Source organism: Psittacula echo (assembly GCF_963264785.1).
Source record: "Psittacula echo genome assembly, chromosome: 5".
In the NCBI taxonomy this organism is placed as follows: domain Eukaryota; kingdom Metazoa; phylum Chordata; class Aves; order Psittaciformes; family Psittacidae; genus Psittacula; species Psittacula echo.
The window spans coordinates 69,607,459-69,623,928 of NC_137739.1; the positions used below are offsets into that span (position 1 = coordinate 69,607,459).

Here is a 16,470-nt window from a genome sequence, read left to right on the forward strand (position 1 = left end):
GCAGCGCCGAGGAACCCACGCCAGGTGGGGGTGGTGGGGGATGTATGGGACACTAAACAGGGTCGGTAACAAGAGTGCGATCATCAACAACCTACCGGCCACGCAAACTGAAAGGGAATAACAATCCTGCCCGTCTCGGGGGTTCTGCCTTGATAGGAGTACTTGTTGTTGTTCAAATAGAAAATATTTCCACCGAGAACGGGGGTAGATCCGAATCCGTAGTTGCAGGGTCCGACCGGTGTGATCTTGGCCTGATATTCCTTGAGACAGACTTTCACGTAAGTGTCGCACTCGTCCCGGGCGCAGTCCAGGTTCTGGGGGCTTCTCATGCCATCGCAGCATTCCCCATTGAACAACTCGCCGTTTACATTCCGCACCGAGTTAAGCTGCAGCTCGAAATAGCCCGTAGACCGGGACACCTAAAAATAAAAATCAAAGGGGAGAGAGCCTCGTTACTACCGCGGCCGGGGCGGGCAGCGCCAGGAGCGCGAGGCTGCGGCGAGTCTGCGGCCCCCGCAACTTTCGCCGGCTGGGGGTTTAACCCCGCGACGGCGGCACATCTTTATAAAACAAAAATATCACGCATACATAGGACATGCGCAAGGTGGAAAGGGAGCGGAGCGGAGGTAGACACGCCACCCGCAGCCGGGAGCGGAGCCCCCCGCGCCCCCCTACCTGCACGCAGGAGCCGAGGAGCAGCGCCAGGCCGAGCGCAGCGGCGCAGGGGGCCCGGTTCTGCTGGCCGGCGCCCCGCATGCCTGCTGCTCCGCGCCGCCGCCTCAGAGGAGCCCGCCGAGCCCACCGGCCACGGACCAGCGGCCGCTCGCGGCATGGGCGGCGAGGGAGCCGCCCGCAGCGCGCCGGGGGGCGCAGGGCATGGGCTGCCGGCGGGGCCGCCCGGAGCGCTCCGCCACCGCTCCCCTCCCGCGGGCTCTGCTCGCTCTCTGTGCGCCTCAGCTCCGCAGACACCCAACAAGTAGGTGCCAGAGTGACAGCTTCATTACCCATTCGCCGCCGCTGCCGCTGCCTTCATATTAATGAGGGGGACGGCCCGGCCCCGCGACCGGCGGGTGGGGCCAGCGCCGCTCCCGCCGCGGCTCTTAAAGGCGGCGAGTAACAACGGCGCCCCCCTATCTTGCCCCACTCCGCTGGTAGTGGGGAGTCCGTCAGCCCCAGGCGGGAGGGGGGAATGGGGGAACGCCCGCTGGGCGTGGATGAGCACAAGTGGGGTGCGCGCACCCCCATGTAGGTGGTGTGCGGGGTGGTGTGAACGCGCCACCGCCGCGGAGGAGCGCGCAAAATGCTCACACCCACAGTGTTAGAGAAGCACCCGTGACTGCGGAGGAGCGCCCTGGCCGAGGTGGAGCACACGGTATGTGCACCCACACTGATGGAGCTGTGCAGGGTGTATTGCACGCACAAGCATAGAAGAGCACATGTGGTGCAAACACATCAGCCAAGAAGTGCTTGGGGTAGGAGTGCCCCAGCATCGTTCATGCACCCACAGCTGTGTAGCAGTGCACAGGGTGGGATCACCCACAGCTGTGGCAGAGTAGGATGCTCTCCCAGTCATGCAGGATTGTGATGGTTGGGAGTGCCGGCAGCCATGCAGGAGCATGGTACATGCAAATGTAGCTGTGGAAGAGAATGTGGCATGGGATCATTCACTGCAGTGGAAGAGCATGCATGGTGCATGCCCCCACAGCTGTGGAGGAGTGTATGGGGTGGGTGCACCCGTAGCTGTGGAGGAACGCAAGGAGCCCAAGCACCCACAGCACCACCGAGGAGTGTGGGGTGCATGCACAAACAGCTGTGGAGGAGCATACATGGTGCATGCACACATGGCTGTGGAAGAGTATATGGGGTGCATGTACCCACGCTCATATAGAAGCACAAAGGGTGCGTGAACCCACAACCATGTAGTTCACCCAGGATTGCTTATAGAGTGCTCTCAGTGACATATGCAGCACAGAGAGCAGATGGCCAAGTAGTGGGATGATGTCCTTCTCCAGTGGTGGCTCAAGCAAGTATGAGAGTAACAGAACAGAGATTTCTCCTTTAGTTTAAGCACCATGTGATTTTGATCCCTGATGACAACTATGAAAGCTATACATACAGACATGCTACGGATACACTATCAAAGCCCAGATCCGCATTTAGGACCTAAGTTTTCCTTATGTTTCTTTCCCCATCCCCCTCCCCATTTAACTCTTTAGTGCTGATCACTCACCAAAGTGGACAATTGGAGAACAAACAGCTCAGAAATCAAAGGGCTGTCATGTTCCCCCGTGCAGAAAACCTTTCACAGAGTCTCCCCCTGCCTTTTCAGCGCCCCGGCTGCCTCCCATCTCTCCAGCAGCCAGCCGGCACGCTGCTCCTCCGCTATTCATGGCCAGCGTGCAGCTGCAGCTACTCTCCTAGGCTGACACAGCAGCAGCTGCTATATGTGTGCCAGCTGGCTAGCCGCTCTCCAAAATCCTCTTGTCCGCCCCGCTCCTTTTGCTTTCCTTCTTCCCACCTACAGACCTGCTTCTCCGTCCCCACCCTTGTTTCCCACTTACCACATTCTGCTCCAGTTTCCTATCTCCCCACTGTCCTGATCCTACCCCTCTGCTGTTCCGATTCACCTTACTTGCTCTCTGGGAAGCATCTCTTATTTTCCCTCTCATCCCTCCTGAGCTCAAACAGGAGCTCTCTGAAGTGGAGCAGTGAATATTGCTTTTAATTATTTTATGTGTCCTGTCTTTGAAACTGTGCCTCCCAACATAGCTGCATTCAAGCATTTTTTTGGTTAAGATAACCTCTGGTATAACCACCTTTTTGAAGGCAGCAAAGGGAAAGGAGGGGGAGCTGAGGAAGGGCTGTTACCTTGGTTTGAGGTGTTACTTTAAAGTTGCTATGTTTTGCTAATCAGAAACTCTGCTGGGCCCATCTTCTTGCCCAGCTGCATGGCTTGCTGGCTTCCAAATGGACAGACAAATGCTCTTTAGTTTTAAATTACTTTTTCTGGTGGTGAAGAGAAGGAGTTTCTTAGACAAGCTTTCTGTGTGATTATTTTGCAGTGGATGGCAGCCAAAATATTTTGCAAGACAGGTATTTTGTTTGCATGTAGCATCATAAACAAACAAAACCTCATAATCTACCTTCAGCATTATGCGGTCAATATCCCTGTGGAAGATATATTTTTATCACAAAGCTAAGCAAATGTAATACCAAAGAAAGATGATCCAGTAGTTACAGCATATGCTCAGTCTCTACAAAGCCAAGCTCGGTTACCTGCTGTATCACAGAATTTCTTTGTTACCTTGAGCACACTCCATCTTGGTTTTGTGCTTTGGTTTCACCTTGGTAAACATTCTACAGTATTCAGAAACTCTGGTGCCATTTTAAGATACCTTTTCTTGCTGTAACCTGACTTCACAGGAGCAGAAAGGGGAGGTGAACCAGGCATTTTCTCTGCTCAGGAAAGTACTCATTTTATTCCTCTCGGTGCTGCAGCCCCATTTTCAGCCTGAACTCCTTAGTTCTCTCACTGTGGTTATTATTTCTCAAGCGTCATGGACTTTCATTCTATTCTCCTTTAGGTATGGAAAGTTGTTTCATTTGAGTTATGCACAGACAGAGATGGTTTTCAGGAAACGCAGGAAAAGTATTTCTTAACTTATGAACTCTGAGCTTTCTAGAAAAGCCTGGTGGCCAGATCTGGAGCTAAATGCTGAGCGAGGCTAAAAGGAGCCATCCCTCGCATCTTGGACAGCCTTGATCAAACTGCCTCTGCAGGACCACTCCCAAGGAGGAACAGTTCAGCCTCCAGCATGGTCCCTGCCTTCCCATTTAGGGCTGCCTACCACCAACCCTTTAAGGGAAATGAACTTAGGTAGAATGAAAAGCAAAAGGTCCTGCACAGCCCTTGGCATGGTGCCTTGGTCACTTCCAACAGGCCATCCTGTGTGTCCAGGAGAGCAGTGGCAGGATTTTTCCCCTTGCCCTTCAGCATTTCCCAGGCTCTGGACCCCTGCCGCAGGACAGGGCTTCCCCGCTTTGAGCAAGCACGCAGGAGGTGGCTGGCCTGTAACTTGTTCCCAATCAGCTGTGCTCTCCAAGGTCTGCTTGAAGTCCTGGCTGCCAAGTGTAATGTGTCTCCTCTTTCACCCACACCTGCAGCCCAGCTTGCTGTCATACAACCTGCTGCCTTTCCTGCCGGTCCTGCATCTGCCTGCTCCCCATACTGGCAGCCATCCTTTCACCATTGGGTGAGCCCAGGACTCTTCCTGCCATTCTGTAGGTTCATCCTCCCCTCACCTTCCTCAAAGAAGGGTCCATGTTTATTCGCATTCAGTCACAGGGCCATCCATACAATCCTGTGCAGGCGGGTACCTGCCTGCTGCTCAGGGGAAGTTGATATTAAATTCATTATGCCAAACACAAGCTTTCAGGTGCTATTCTTTCATTCCCCACCAAAATAAGGGTTGTGAAGATCTAGATTAAAACTCCACAAATATCCTCCCATTGCTACTCTCTCCCATCCTCCAGCTGCTTCTACTTTCTCCAGCAATCCCTGCTGATGGTACTAAGTGGAAATCAGGGCTGTGCATGAAAGAGTGGTGGAAATAGGGCCGAGAAAATTCATGTTTGACTTAACCAGGGTTTGAGCTTGCAGTCAGCAGTTACTCATCCTGCACAAGGGATGTGACCGAAGAACATCAGTCTCTCTGGCAGGGAAGGGATGTGTTCACCGCTAGTCTCAGGCAGGGTGGAGTGCCGGCATGCTGCACCTCCTCATTCCCAGCCCTCTGGGCCAGGATTTTTGCTTTTGTGCTCTGGCTGTGTGCTTATGCTAGAGTTTATGCCTGTATGCAAATCCTTTGCATTAAATCATTTGCATAAAATATTCCCAGAGGATCACAGCAGCTAGGAAAGAGCAAGGTTTAACCATATGCCTTAGAGGCGGCAGAGGTATGGGGATGTCATTTGTCAGTATGTGTATGGATATGGGCATATATATAATTTACCCAGGCCAGAATGTGTCTGCTTGGGAAGGTGAAAGGCAAGAAGATCCTTTTGGATGTTGTCCATCTGAAAATTGGCAGGGTAGGAGTTAACCCTCCCTTTCTGGCCAGAAAGGCTACAGCTGTCTGTCCTTAAAGCAAGGCATTGCAGGACAGAACCAGCTGTGAAGAATTAATTTCTCTCTTTCCTCCTCCATGAGAAGCCTTGTGGGCTGGGACTAAGAATATGAATGGAGAAGACTGCTCAGGAAGAGAGCAAGAGGGCAACCAGAGGAGAAAGATTTTTCTTTCTCTCTTCTTTGTGGAGTTTGGCTGGAGCAAGGTATTTTGAGCTTTGCTGTAGACTTGGCAGGGTTAGAGACCTGTCTTCTCCCTTGACTGAAGAGTCCTGTTGAATTTGTATAGCTCATGTAATGTTTTCAGTGTGTACATACATGTGTATGCTCTTCATGGAGGCAAAGCAGGCTTGAACTGCAAATGTGGTGTTTTAAAATATCTTCCAATATAAGGTCTGTGAGTCATTTCTTTTAAGATTGAGCTGCTAGTACAGCCCAAATAGAACATCAAGTGAAAAAGGCATAAGGTAATGCTGATATTTGTTTTCTTTCCCCACTACTACTAGGAAAGTAAAGTTATGCTTGGTGGAAGTGGTGCCAGGAAAGGAGATGAGATATTGGCACCACCCTTTTCTATTTCACCGGTTGCCCATTTCTGAGCTGGCACTGGTCTCTGTGGGCTCCAGAGCAGAAATAAAGTGGTTTCTTATAATTTCAGCTTTGCTGCCTGGCATGTTTTCTGCTTCTGGGGCCTGGTGGTCTGCCAGCAGAAACATATGCTGAGTCTGGCCCAAAAAGCCAGTTTATACAGGCCAGCAGTATTAATAAAATGAAGGAGGTGTACTGAATGCATTCTTTGAGAGTTCCTCCCAGCTGATCACCTCCAATGTTTCAAAGCCCTGCCTAAAACGTTAACACTTGGGGTGAGGGTGGATGTGTTAACTGGTCACTTGGTGGTGGTTAATTATAAAAGCAGCTCAGCTGATCTGACTTCAGAGACTAAATCCACTCCCTTAAGGTGAAGTTCTTGCTTTCATAGCAGTTTACCTTCTTTGTGGATGTTCAGAAGACAACTCATCTGAGAAGCCTTCTCAAAACTGACTGAATCATGCTGTATCCACTATTCAAAACCAACCTTTGCTCTTCAGGTTTTTCACAGTCAGCCTCAAAAAAACCCTGTACCTGGTGTTTGAATCACAGAAAATAAGGTTGGGGGCTATCCAAAGATTATCTAGATTATCCCATTACACAAGGAAAGACAAACAGTGCCTGTTTCTTGTGTAACAGATGGGTATCTGTCCTTTTCTTAAAAACATCCCCAGATAGGAATTTCTTTGCTGTGATAACCTGTTCTAGTGGTTAGCCATCAGATAATGTATGTTACTGCATTGCTGCCATTATGTGTCCCTTCTCCAGTCTTCTGACACCTTGCTGGTTCTCAGTGGGGTCCCAGATTGCAGCTAACAGCAGTGAGATTGCTTTAACAAGCGGTCTAAGCGCATAATATATAACACAGGAAACATTCTTCAGTTATTCTTCTTTCTAGACAGATCTTTCTCTGCCATCCTTGGCACAAATTGTGTTAACCATTTGGGTGCGAGTGGTCTTTTGACTGCAAGCTCAAGTTAAAAAGGCAAATACTTTCACTGTCTTCACATCATGAATTACCAGTTTTCCTTCCCTGTTGGGTAGTTCTTCCACAGCCTTCATGTCAATGATAACATATTTTTTCTTGAAATACCACCTGTTGGTTCTATTTCTTTTTGCATCTTGACTTTTCTTGTTTGGTCCCTATGTCTTCAGCCTGTGCATTTACATTCACATGCAAGTGAATTTGTTTTACATTTTCTTAACATGCTATTTCTTGTGTTAGAGGTCAATGAAGTGGTCATGATTTAAGCAAATTTTCCCTTACAACCATTGCTTTCCCTTCTGTGCTGGGATTGTTTGAATTGATGTCCTTACCATTGTTTCTTTTAGGTGCTGCAATCTTTGCTGAGTTCTATTTTCTCTGAGCCTTGTTTCTCATGATTAACAGTTCTATGAGGTTTTTGAAATATGGTTTCTGGAAGTCTATTGTATTTATTTTGCTGTTCTCCTTCTTTCCTTTCCTGTGACTTGTGAACCCTGTTGTTTCATGGTCATTCTCACCCAAGCTGCATTCCTCTTGAATGTTATAAGCAGTTCTTTCTTTTTGCTTAGAGTCAAATTAGATCTCATTTTGATTCTGTATCAATGTTTTAATCTCTTCTTATTTATTTCTTATGCTGTTCGCATTACTTCATCAGGTTCTTCAGCATCACTCCAATGATTTTCTTATGAGTAAGGTGTTTCCTCTAGTTTATAATGGCTCTGCCCAAGTACTTGCTGCTTGTATTTACCTGTTCAATTTTGAAAACAGTCCTTGAGGATGCTGGTTGCATTAATTCAGCAGGTCAGGGCTCAGAGATGTTCTTCCTGTCTTGTGAGTTGAATGCCAGCTCTGACCACCAGTTCTTTTACTTGGAATATCCAGGTTCAAGCAAGTCAAATCTTTCCTGGTGATACCACCTGCACAGCCATGCATTCGCTTCCAGGAAAAGAGTTATAAGTAGCTGATGCCACTCATCACCAAAATAGCTAGTGCTTTATTCATGGAAGGAATTTTCCTTTCCTCCTTTTATACATGAACTGGTCTGACCAATGCTAAGAAAGCTCACTCTGGATATGTTGTTTCTAGCCAACTGCCAACATGCCAGATCTCTAATTCCCATGGGAAAGTCACAGGGAAATTATCCAAGATGCAATTAGAAGTTATTCTAATCGAAACCTAATCTAGATTCAGACCAAGACATTGACATCTTGGATAATCTGCTGTCAGAGGAAGGAGGCCTGACATCCCCCTCATGTATCTGGACCACTTAACGGAGCAGGAGCTGTTGTTGACCAGGAGGTACTGTGGTCCTGCTAAGAGGAGGCAGCAGAATTCAGGAAAATGAAGTAAAGTATCCACATCTGTGACATTTGTGACATATTTGATGAGCAGGAGGAAAGCAGACATCTGTCTATGCAATTAATTGTTAAGAGGTAATGTATTGAGGTATCAAACATATGTACACAGGTATAACGGTACATTATCTTCATACAAAGACATTTTTTTCACCACATTAGCCATGTGGTTGGCCTTGACCAGCTCACAGCTTGTTAAACTTAAGCATGAGTAAGGTGGAGAGTATGGAAGATGACAGAAAATATGGTGTTTCAAGCTATAATTCAATCTTCTTTATTTGAAAGCATACTACTTGTCATCAGTGGAGTAGGGTTCACACATTACTCATGTTACATACTAGGCTCTTACACAGCAGCATCCTCAGCTGATACTATCCACATTTATGGTCACCTAGAAAAACAACCCAATGCTGGAGGGGAAGGAAGTGCTTTTTATTAGGGTTCTCTGTCACATAAGGACTACTCTAACACAACATGCTTAGAAGTAAAGCAGTCAGACCTAAGGAAATGCAGTACATGTCACTGCTGAACACCACGCTGGTGATGTCCTAGTGTGAGCCTCATGCTAGTCCAGCCTAAGTAATGAAGATGTGCAAGAGAAGCTCTTCCAGCAAAAAGGTCTGGTGATGCACTTACACAGTGACACAGATCTTAAAAAAGAAAAAAAAAAAAGGGGGGGGGGGGAAGAAAAAAAAAAGACCAATAGCTACAACATTGCTAGAGATTTGATTTTTTTTCCTACATATTTACATTGATTTGAATTGCTGCTTGATGCATAATTTGATCTAATGTGCATGTTCCTGCAATCTCTCTTCCCTCACTGGCACCTCCAGCACCTTATATTTTGATAAATAAAATCAGATCTCTTTCAAAAACATTGTCTCTGAGATTCCGTATAGCTGAGATTGTCAGAGGAGTGATCATTCACATCATAGCTCTTGAACTAAAATACTTGTGCCCTTGTCTTCATTAACACTCAGATCTCAGTCGGGCTTTGACTTTTATTTCAGCCCATGCCTTCCAGCATTTTCTCTAAGAAGGTGATGTGCAGGACCAGGCCTCTAGCTTGCAGAAGACAGCTCAATTAATTTGAGACAAGTGGCTCAGAGCTAGGACCATGCCATCCATTGTGCTGGATCAGTCACATTCACAATTCATCTGTTTATGCCCTGATTAAACATTCAAATAATTTTTTTATCACTCCTAGTTAAAAGCAGACATAAATGAGAGCTTCCTCTTCTGAACAAGAGACCTTGTTCTGAAACAGAATCCCTTCTTCCTGGAGGCAGGCAAAATAACCAAGAGGGGCAACAGATGATTCATCTACCAGCACTCTCCATCAAAACCTGTAGCTAAAACAAGATTACTAAGAAGAAGAGTGCTATTGAAGGAGGAAACTGCTGCTGTAATTTTGTTAAGGGACATGAGATTATTTAAAAGCCTTTTAAAAAGTGTGTGTGTTCCAGTAGAGGAGGAGTGAGGGAGGATTTTAGAGAAAGACTAATAATTTCTCTTCTCCCTTTCTTGCCTATAAAGATACATGCTGCTTTCTTTGCCCGAGCCAGCAAGGATAGTGATTTCAGGAGCCATTGTGATTCATTACTCCAGCCCTAATGAATAGGATACAACCTGCACCTTAGCTTTGCAGAGGCTGAAAGCATGGGGGGAAAAAACTTGTGGGGCATAGAGGATTTGGTGCATTGTACAGCACATAACTGCAGGTTAAGATTTTTTTCAGCCTGCATTTTTGTTTCTGGCCATGATGATCTTAGCATGCTCACACAGCAGCAGTTTCACAATGTTCAGTATTGCTCTATAAACTGTCAAAGCCATGAACAAGCAAGCCTCAAAGTGTGTACCTCGCTTCTCACTGATAGCCAGTTTTGCACTTGCTTAGCACATGAAGCAGTGACAAAGCAGGTAGTGAAACAGGCTGACACTGCTTTCAGCAGGCTCTGCTGTATCTTATTCATGGCGAATTACACAGCACATATGTGTTAGTGCAGTGATCCCTTAGGAAGTGGTGCAGGCATCCATCGGGCAGAATCCCAGAGCTGGAGGGAGCCAGGATTTGGGTGAGTCTGCTGGGAAAGATCTGGTGCTGGCTGCAGACCTTAACTTGCATCTGCTTCCAGAGTTTGTCTGTCTCCGATGTACCGCGTCTCCACTGAGCCAGGCCAGCACATCTGTCCCTGGGATCTAGAGCATAGCCTTTACCTGGACATCCCGTTCTGCTTCTGAAAGCGGCTTCTTCACACACCAACTGGATGTATTATAGGTATTGAGAGAGAAAGGATTTGTGCCCTGCAGGTGCAGATCACTGGTCAGAATTTACATGTAGCTGCTCCAAATGTGATTCTGTGAAGAAAAGCTAAGGGAATGAAGAGATCCATTAAACCAAATGCTTCAGTTCAATCCATTAAACCAAAAAGCATTTTGTGTACAGTGTCAACTCACAGTCAGAGCTGTGCATTTTGATCAGGTTTTCAAGGTCAGATGGAAAGTTGATGGTGATCCGGTCTGACCTCAAATGGTTTTCAGGCTTTCACTCCATTTGCTGTTACTAAATGAGAGGCTCTGCAGCAGGGCTCCCCATGCTCAGTTCAGGAAGGGCCACTAACCACACAGGATTTGGCCCAGGGCCTGCCTGAGAAAACACGGCTGATGGGCAGAGAAAAAGCTGCAGGACCCAGCACAGGCTGTGTCTGTCTCTCTTTCCAGACAAAGGAAAAGTGCTCTGGAATGGAGCTGATGTCGGTTCCTTAACTGTGTGCTGAAGTTGCACCGCTGTCCTACATAAATGGTATGCTTTAAATGCAGAAGTCCACTGAGCAGAATGTTAGAAAACTTTGGTTTTGTAATGTGGAGGTATGGGAGGTTTGTGGGAACTGCGGAAGTTATGGACTTCAAAAAAGGACATATTACAAGAAGGAGCTTGGAAGTTGAGAGTGGTTCCAGTGATGAACAGTTTTGAGTAAAAATACTGAATTCATGATGAAAAAAATGTTCTAAATGTGGCTTGTTTTCTGTAGCTAATTATTTCTAAATATTTAAGAAAATGGAAGATGGGTAATGGAAATGGTGCTTTGATTAAAAATAGGATCAAAGGTTCTACTAAAGAGATGTAGAAATTTCAGTTCATTGTACCCTGTGATCCCTCCATTCAAACAGGCTCACCTTACTCAATGCGGTCCTGGAAAGCCAAAAATGAGTTTGCATTTTAAAATGTACATCTAGAATTTGGTAGCGGCCTCAAACTGTGTGTCCAAAGCATGTCACACGCAAGACATGATGTATGTATGCAAGGAAACAGGGAATCAGACCTGTTCTTACTTTAATGTGCAAACTGAGTCCCACGTGGAGTGAGAGCCCCCTCAGCTCCTGTGTCAGACCCACTGTAGGGCTGGCGCAGCCTCCCCTTGCTGCTGTGCCCTATGAAATCGGTCTCCGCAGGCCAGCAGCGTGCCCAGGGCCTCCGAAACCCTGGATCCATCCAGCATGGACCAAAACACACAGAGCTGGCTGCGTGCCCACACGCAGGGGTTTGTGGGTGTATTGTGTCCTTGCATACATTTCCAGGCAAAACATATTACACCTAGCTTTGGATGCCAAACTTCTCCAATTATGAGAGAACAGTAATTCACCAAGGAGTAAGTATTCCTTCAATTTCCTTTGCTTGGAAATGATACTGAGAATCTGTTCTGAATGGAGGCAGATGAAAAATACTGCATGTTAATGCATATTCTGGGTTAGCTGTCTTTGTTAAATTAGAATGAATGCTGCTCATTTCCCATCTGGTCCTGTTTGACATTACTTCCAGAATATATTCACAGTTCTTATTTGTACAGTACAAATGGCTGGCTGTAGTACCAACTTTACCTTTTATAGGCTGCTAAAATGTTGGTGCCAGATCACAGAATAACATTCTACTTCTAGGAAGCATCTGTGGACATTACTTGCTCCAACAGCTTTGTTTTTTTCCTCCTCTTAATTTCTTTAAATGTAACCATATAAGTGAAGTGAGTTTGTTGTCAAACCAAGTGAAAGCTGAGGGTTTGACAGCCCTGGAGCCTGCAATCTTCCTCACGAGGATGCAGCAGGCAGATCAAGCAAGGTGCTATCAGCCTGCTCATCTCTTCCCTACAGGATTCCCCGAGGGCTGAAGGAGCAGATACTTCTCCATCTGCAGCTGCTTGGTGGTGCCTTTGCTGGCTGCTGTGCTGAGGGATTTTGTACTCTGGATCCTTGCACGCTCAGAGTTGCCCTGAAAATATCAATGCAACAGAAACTAAACAGCTCTCAGCCAGTGCTGAATCTGGCGCTGCTGATCTGAGCTGGTTTTCTGATTATTCCTAAATCTTCCCATCTGCAAGTGTTTGTTTCTGGCAGTTTCCTTAGCAGGCTCCCTGCTCCAGCAACCTCCACCCCTGCCCTCCGGTGTGTTTCAGACCTACCTCAGTAAACAGAGTGTTGTGATCCGAAACGCACACATTTGTCTTCTTGGAGTGACCAAGGGCTGCAGCACCGCACTGGGAATTCTCACCATAGCAACTACCTGCATTGACAGAATTTGGTACTCATTAAATAGGCTGTTTGTTTACTTCTCAGGCTGTGAGAGTAATGGTGAAACACTGTGAGCTGAACAATGCTGGGCTGCCACTGGGATCTTCATGTGTAAAACAGGTAATTCTGCAAATGAAACAGAGAAAGCCTGGGTAGGGTAGGAGTGTTGAAGATGTAGGGTGATATGGTATTATTATTGGAAGATCATCAAGCATGCTTGTCACACACTGCTAGGTAGTCTTGATGGATCCAGTAGAAAGTGAATCCTGCTTGTCACATGTACTGGACAGAGGGTCTAAGTGACCGTGTTCACAGAGGTCACACACTTAGCAAGCAGCAAATGCATGGGGAAAAAGGAAACCAAAATTATTGGTACCCCAGCAGAAAAGAAGGAATCTTGCAGATAGAAGCTCAGCACTCAGCCAATCGGGGATCAAAGGTGTGCAGGCGGTATTTAAGATGTATGTCGATGTCCGAAATACAGAATCCCGTATCAGTGCAAAAGTGATTTCCACAAAACACCTCCCATCACCTGTGCAACTGTTTCAGCTCCAGCAGTGCAGCATTTGCCAGCCTCTGTGCAACCCCATGCTTCCAGTGGGCCACAACTTGGTGCAGGGCTGTTGTAAGCTACATTCAGCAAAGGATATAGATGATAAAAATAGGAGGAAGCAGCCATGGTCAAACTTCTCCTGCCCACCCCAGAGCTGCCCAACCTCCTTGGCAGTGCCTGTCAGTGTGATGGACTTTCCAGATCTACACAAGGGTGCTGCCAGGCACCCACCACTGCTCGGGCAGGAACAAGTCAATTCTCAGTCTCTGCACAAGCTCTCCTTGCTGTGGTGTCCCATGGGTGCTGCGCTCTGAGTGCAAACTGCCCGTGCATACACGCTGGCAGCAAAGCCTTGGGGCAGCCCTGTAAAATCGGCTAGCGAGTCCCCAGCACAGCCAAACCCCCAGAGAAGGGACAGGTGCAGGCATGGCCAGGGCACAAACTGGGAGCATTGAGCATCAAACATACTGTAACACACAGCTGCAGTTTCTGTCTACCACCCAGATATGTTGCCCACTGTCCCACATGTTCTCTACAAGCCTGTGGTCTGGGTAGGAATTCCTACTTGCCCCTGTCTACCTGCTGCCTGAACACCACTGGCATGTTGTTGGCAATCAGGGGCCTGATCCAGGGAGCAGGCACAGTGTGCTGCTGTCAGATGCTGAAAAAAGAAAGAGAAGCCAACCTGTGTAACCCCCATCTGCATCCCCATAAAAAGGGGCTGAAGGCAGGTGGGGGAATAGAGGTGAGCTAGAGTCGCTTTCCTAATTAGAGCATTTCTGTGAGAGGGACAGGTCCAAGCCCCGTCTCCTTCACCTTTTAGGGGAGCACAATAGCTACCCAGTCACAGGTGGGATGATCAGGACTTTGTGCAGGCAGGTGCTTGCAGGAAGGCAGGGCAAGGGGAGGAATACCTCTGTGACAAAGGTGAGCCTGGAAACCAGCCTCCATAGCTCTGCTGACTGCAAAAAGCAAGGGCTCTACAGGCTTTTATTAACACTTTCCCTCTGGCCTTACCTTGAACTAACCTCTCTGCCTTCCTTAGGCAGCAATTAATTTTTTCCAGATCTTTGCTAATAGCCCTCTCCCCTGTGCAGGTTCTAACCCTCCTTTTCACTTAAGTAATTAGCAAAATTAAACTTGATAAATTGTGCTCATGTATCCCTAGTCTGGGACTGCTGCTTCTCTTTCAAACTCAAAGATGGGCTTTTAGATGAGAAAACCTGCCTGTTTTTTTCTGACCATGTGAGCTTGTCTGATGGGGGACATTGTATCTCCATACAAGCCTGGCCTTGCTTAATGGCAGGAAGAGGAAAGCCCTGCAATCTTGCCCCTGCTACCCCAACTCTTTCAGCCCGTTTAATTTTAAATGCAGAATGCATTCCTTAGGGGTGCCCTGAGCATGAAGCTGATGAGTTGTTTCCACTCCTCACCTCCTGGCTAACAAGAGCCTCAGTTATTTTTGTTTCAGCACCAGTGGGAAGAGGGATGGAGAACGCTGCCGTACCCCAGCCAGGAGCGAGTGCTTTTCTGGGGGACTTCTAATGAGTTTGGCTCCTCATGTGAATGTATGGAACTGCAGCAATGATTTCAGCTACCAGGATCTTGGGAAGTTTTGTGTAAGCTGGGCCACAAGAGCTTTGCTGCCACCACCGAGGGTGCAGCCCTGAGCAGAGCTGATCTCACCCAGACCCACACCTTGTGTACATTGGAGTTCATTTGGACATCACAGCCCTTCATGACTTCAGAATCCTCTGTTCTTGGTGCTTGACTTTAGATGACAAAGATTTCATTTTCCAAGGTGCTGCAGTTCTTGCTGCAGAGCAGGGCAGAGCACGGCAGAAGCATCAATTTAGAGCCTCTTGTTCAGTTAGAGAATGTAGATAGCAGCAGCATACCTGCAGGGCAGAGGTTATTGCTCTGCCTTTGAAAGGACAAGGATGGAGTTCAGTGAAGGTATGGGGATTAAGCAAATGCTAATGATAAGCATGTGCATGGGCGATCAGATTAGAAGGAGAGCTGCAGGCCTTTACATGTGGGGACAAGCAGGACTGTGGGGCAGCTATAGGCCAGGGGGCTCTTGCTTTGGCTGCTCCTGCCTCTCAGAGAGGTGCTGCTGTGCTTTAGTTAGGTGGTCCTGGCAGATTGGTATGTTGCTCTTGTTACAGCCTTCCCACTTTTTATGACCAGACACATTTCACATTGCAAAGTATTTTCCTACTGACTGTCATACGAGTGGGAGTATGACCCAAAACACAGCCTTGAGTATTTCAGGGTGATCCTATGAAAGACCTTTAACAGGTAAAATTTCTTAATTCAGACATTTGGTGGGGCTTGAAGTTACAGAGATGTTGAAAGATGGTTTCCTGCCGTTCAGTTCTGCAAGGAGAGAGGTGATGGCATGTGTCAGGCTGTGATGGGGTGGTAATTCCCCACTCACCTGGAGGACTTTTCAGTCAGCCTTGTGTGAGGCTTCCTCGGCACAGGATAAAATCATTGTTCCTTGGAAGTTTACCATGAATTCCCATGGAGAAAAGGACACTTAGAAAGTGTATCTTTGCTCAGGAAGTAAGCAATGTGCAAAATTAATTACTTTAAGCAGAGAAAAAATATTTGTATGTGGATTTTGAACATGAACTAGCTAGGTAAGAGGGAACATCTTGTGGGGTTTGGTTTTTTTTCCCACTAGATTATTTCTGCTTTCTTAATTCCATGATTTCTGATGAACTGCAGTTCCCTAATTCCACTTCAAAACATTAGGGAAAGCAGCTGGAAGCAGTGTGGAGTGGAACACAGAAGAAAACATCTCGGTTCAGATAGGGGTACCAACCTGAGTCTTTTGCTGGACTCAAACTAACCCTGAACATCAGCAGTCAGTTCTGGTTACTGCTTTGGAATAACACCAGCGGCTTTCCGGGGGACCTGTTCGAGGTAGGGACTGCTCTGCATCTGTACATGTAGCATTCCTTTGTGGGGAGGGGAGGACCCAAGTTGGTGCACACTGACCTTGCTGTACCTTTCCTATCCTGGCTGCAGTGCTGAGCAGCGAGTGAGGGGGAGGTCAAGATCTGAGCCTTTCTTTCCCCAGACCCTGAGCTATGGGATGGCCTGCACATGCCCATGCTCACTTTAAATACGCCCTTTCCCACTGTGAAGCTTCACAACCATGATTTGGGGCTGACTTGAAACTGGGCTTTAGGGATAGCTGAGCCCAAACCAGACCTGAACCCCCAGATTTATCCGATTGCCACAAATCAGACAATAAGTCCCTTTGTTTCCCATTTCTGACTTGTCCTTTTTT

At 47.2% G+C, this 16,470-nt stretch overlaps 1 protein-coding gene across 1 annotated transcript in view; it reads right to left on the bottom strand.

The window, feature by feature from the left end:
* Nucleotides 1-1,008, bottom strand: part of JAG2 (jagged canonical Notch ligand 2) — a gene marked incomplete at both ends in the record, with an annotated part of 67,970 nt that extends 66,962 nt beyond the window's left edge. The window contains 2 exons of the mRNA XM_080619023.1: nucleotides 96-419; nucleotides 676-1,008. Of these exons, the coding sequence (XP_080475149.1) occupies nucleotides 96-419; nucleotides 676-1,008 (657 nt within the window). The remainder of the gene's footprint in view (nucleotides 1-95; nucleotides 420-675) is intronic.
* Between the last annotated feature and the right edge of the window lie 15,462 nt (nucleotides 1,009-16,470).